This window comes from Teleopsis dalmanni, chromosome X (assembly GCF_002237135.1).
Source record: "Teleopsis dalmanni isolate 2A chromosome X, ASM223713v2, whole genome shotgun sequence".
NCBI classification, from domain to species: Eukaryota; Metazoa; Arthropoda; class Insecta; order Diptera; family Diopsidae; genus Teleopsis; species Teleopsis dalmanni.
This window is the reverse complement of record NC_051848.1, coordinates 63,368,634-63,373,048: the sequence shown is the minus strand read 5'-3', so window position 1 is coordinate 63,373,048 and position 4,415 is coordinate 63,368,634. Positions and strand designations below refer to the sequence as shown.

At 31.4% G+C, this 4,415-nt stretch overlaps 1 protein-coding gene across 1 annotated transcript; it reads right to left on the bottom strand.

Annotated features, from left to right (window-relative positions):
* Positions 1-595: 595 nt before the first annotated feature.
* LOC119687805 lies at positions 596-3,138 on the bottom strand. The gene is made up of 3 exons (XM_038102292.1): positions 2,782-3,138; positions 1,093-2,706; positions 596-1,040 (listed from the first exon to the last, which is right to left on the bottom strand). The coding sequence occupies exons 1-3, from the start codon at positions 2,996-2,998 to the stop codon at positions 892-894; spliced, it is 1,980 nt and encodes a 659-aa protein (XP_037958220.1). The 5' UTR covers positions 2,999-3,138; the 3' UTR covers positions 596-891.
* Positions 3,139-4,415: the final 1,277 nt, after the last annotated feature.

The window sequence follows — 4,415 nt, the reverse complement described above, 5'->3', positions numbered from 1 at the left end:
TTCGCCTATTAAACGGACAAAATGTTTTTTAAGAACTTACATCAAATGTCGTGGAACTCTTAACATGAATAACTTCTGGAGATCTTTGATGACTATTACAACAAATACTTTGACATCTCTAGTAGACGAACAGTTCAGATAGTGTAGAGGTAGTGTAGAACTAATTAGTTTTTTAATTCATTACTATAACAAGAAGGTTCATAAGTCGTGTCGTGATGAGCCGTTTTTTTTTGCTTCCGTTTTTAAAAAAACTAGATGGTTAATGGTTAATCCCAATCAAAAAAAATTGGAGTTTTAAAAATGTGTCTACAATGCTAACTCTCAAAATCCCATGAATTCATATCTCCTATAAAAAACTTTTCAAAATTTATTCTTAACATGGATTTCTTATTTTATGAAACCAGCTCATAACAAAATTTCAACCAAAACGGAGGTTATGGGATTAAAAAGGTGTCCGATTTGTAAAAGAATAACCTATATATATATACACATTAGTCAAAAGTGTATTTTTAACATAAACTTCAGCTAATCATTTAATTGAAAGAATCAATTTACTGGGGTATGCACTTGGAAGAATGTATGTGAAAATAATTCATTAGAATTGACATTAAACACATATATTTGTGATCAAGTAACAGCAATAACAATATTCTTACATTAAAAGCACTTAATCCTTATCGAAATAAACTTAAAAAAGATTTTGAATTTCTTTGCTACATATTTTTAAGCCTAAAGTTTTTACTTATGCATTTAATAATCAGATATAAAATTGTAACTAACCACCTCCTGGACCCCAACAAATTCCTCACCAGTTTCATTTTTGCACTGGCATATTTGAATCGTGTGTATCATATAAAGCTAAACAGAAAATGCGTTTATATTTTTGATACATCAGTTCTCGAGGGAACCTTCTTCCCCTGAGTTTTGTGAACACTCTTCTTCTGAGTTTTGGGTACTTGCTTCATATTCAGTAAATAGAGAGTTGTTCATCAAAGACTGGGTTAACATTTCTTCCATAGCCAGCATTTCAATTCGTTGAGCTGGAATAAAATTTGTGAATAGCTAATAAAATATACTTTATTAATTTCAAACCTTTGTCCTCTTCTATAAGAATAAGTTCTCTCAATACTTCAATATTGTCTATTAAACGCAGTTTTTGTTCAAAAGAATTATTGACTTTGTCAAACATTTTTGATATATGCTTAAGTTCAGATTTCTGGGATCTAGTTGGACTAATATTTAAGGAGGTTGCTCCTTCTTCTTGGTCCGAATCTTTTGAATGATGTGTGTTGTGTGTCTTACTGATTGCCACCGCTTTCAAATTAGACGAAACATTAGCAGATCCAGCAGTTTTAATTTTCGTGGTATCATCCTGTAAGCCTAACAGCTTTTGTAGCGCATCTGGTTCCAATATATCCAATTGTTGGAGCATATCCACATCGCAACCTTTAAACATCTCAGTGGTACTGCAGTCCAACACCTTTTGTATTCTCGATAATTTTTTAATAAAGTTCAATTCCGTACTGTTCCAAATTCCTTTTTCAAATGCACTTAACTTGATTGTTTGATTTGGATTACTTTCAACATTGCCATCTGTCACCAATGGCTTAGTTGAATTTTGTTCTTTCATAAAGTTTAGTGATGATTTACGAACACAAGGCTGTTTTGCAGAATCTACAGAATAATCGTTCATTGTGTATTCATTAAATAAACTTGAATATAATTCCTGATTAAAGGACATAGGGAACTTAGAAGCTTTATCTGCATTTGATGCAATAGAGTATTGCTCTTCGAAAGAAGTTGGTGCTGTAAACCCTGTAGCGAGATTTTCCGTAACTGTGTTTTCCTCAGGTAGGCTCATGTTAAATTCTTGATTAATTAACATGTATGATAAATTGTCTAAGGGCATAGATGCAGAATTCTCATTTTCCCAGTCTGGGTATTCGAAACTGAGTTGTTCCAGTAAATCATTACCTGCACCGTCCAAGTAAGAAGCATACCCAATCTCTGATTCATGAGATTCATTATTTTTTGTACTCATCGCAAAAGGTTTTCTTTTATTTGTTGCTCCATTTTCAAGCTTTCTATTTTCGATTCCGGAATTGGAAGTAAATGGATTGAATTCATTCCACACTTGTTGTTCATTTAGAAAAGCTTGAAGCATTTGAAACTCGTCAATTGACCTGTGATTTGATAATTCTTGCGGAAGCTTTGTTTCACTACCGCGCTTGTTTTCGAAACCTTCAATAAAGCTACTATCTATAGTTGAAGATAAAATATTGGCACGCAGCGAAGCTTCGGCTGCAGTTGGTTTGGATAAAGGGTTCAGTTTACGTAATGGTCTTCTAGCATCTTTTTTGCGTGGATTAAAATTAATCTTTGAAACAAATTCAGTTTCGGTATCATCAAGCCACATATTCTGGCTTTGTGATTCAAGGAAATCACGAAGCACTTTTTTTGGATTTTGTGAGTAATTATTTGGCCAGTCCAAATCCTTTTCACGATTCAATTTTCTGGACACCTCAGCAGAATTTTTCGCATAACCTGACTTACGCACCGCGCCCTTTGACACATCAGTTAAATGTTTATTCGAATTAGATCCAATATCTACACCGTCGCCAATTAAATCATGACCTCCTGATTTACCATTTAGATGCGGCTTTGAAACAAACTGCTTTTTGCTTCCACATTTGTTATCATGTTGATCTTAAAAATAAGAGCATAAGTTTTGACATTTAGTCGAACATTGATAATTTTTCTCAAATTTTCGAGAGCACTTACCTGGTACCAACTCATTTTGGACTACCAACATAGGTGGTTGGCCAGACTTACGTGAAACATTCACACTCATAACTTGTTTTTTTGAGCATTCTGGGTCAGTGTTATTAGCACTAGAAACACCATCTCCAATGGATTGGGTACCCGTAGACTGCTGCATTCCACATTCAAAATCTATTTTACAATTAGACTGTGGCTTCTTGTCCGTAGACAAATACATAATAAATTTTGAAACTAAAATTTTTATTTCAAGAAAAGTTTAAAAAGTTCTCGACTTAAAATTTACATTCAAGTAACGAAAAAAATTTGAAGGCTAAAGTTTTTCCCAAACTCTCGATAAGTTCAAAATTTTTGATTTTTATAAATTTGTATATACTTTTTTTTAACTTCTAATGTCAAAGTCTACTTAACTAATTTAAGTAAAAATTTTTGAATTTTTGTTTTTACTTTTAACGACTTCTTTGTTAAAAATCCTGACAAGTTTTTTAAAAGTGTAAGGATTTTTTTTATAGAATCTAGAAAAAATTAGAAGGGTTATGGAACAGATAACAGGGTGCTGGTTTTTTTTTTCATTTTGAGTTCTCTATATAATTCAAATAAACCATATATATTGGGTATAATAATGTACGTCTCTTTGGCTGTCTGTTCGTAAAATGAGCTCTCAGTACTTATGATATTTAACAGGAATAATCTATAAGCGCGAAAGCTTAAAAACTCAATAGTTAAGTCCTTAATAGTCTCTTAACTGTAAATAAACTTCTTTGGGTAGGGGTTATAAATTGTGTAACACTTTTACTGAATTGTCTATATGTGCTGTTAAATTCATAATAATGTATAAATATGTATTCATTTCTATGTCATTATAAGTAACTTCTATTTGATATTTTGTAGGAATGTCACTGTATATATGATATTAAAGACAATCTGGGATTATCTCTCATATTATCTCATCTGCTACTTTTGAGTATCTTTTTGTATTTTAGAAATTTAAAAAAAAATTACATGGTGCCATGTCTGGAGCATAGAATAGCATAATATTAATACTATATTCCATCACAAGTTATTGAAATATCCATAAATTTCCTAACAAAAATTTGATATCACTCGTTTCATATTCAAAACTTTCTCAAAAATGGATTCTCATGAGCTGTAAATTAACATATTTCTATTCGTTTAATCGCCTTATCGAGTCTTATTTTCTACCTTATTTCTTAGCAAATAAGATTTATTTAATTTTTGGTTTCAAAGTATATAATCCTGACGTCATCTATTATCTTTAAAACATTTGTAAAAATTATTGGCGATATAAAGAGTATCTGCACTTTTGTAGTACATTTTTGAAGAAACATGTTCTTAACTTAAAAGTAATTTTTATAAAGTTTATGTAAAATAAGTGCAAATATTTATGACTTCTTATCATTTTTCGAGTACCTCCATAATTCCAGAGGTGTAGAACTTCTGGTCACTTGGTCAAACGAGTAGCTCTTCGGTCGGCCAATTTTTTATTATGAAGAGAGATTTACAAAGAGCGTAATACCACAAATGCTAGTTACATATTGCAAAGTCCTGGTTATATGGTAGAGAAATTCTAATGAAATTCTTTTAATTTGTTTCGAATCATCAGAAATATCTTGACA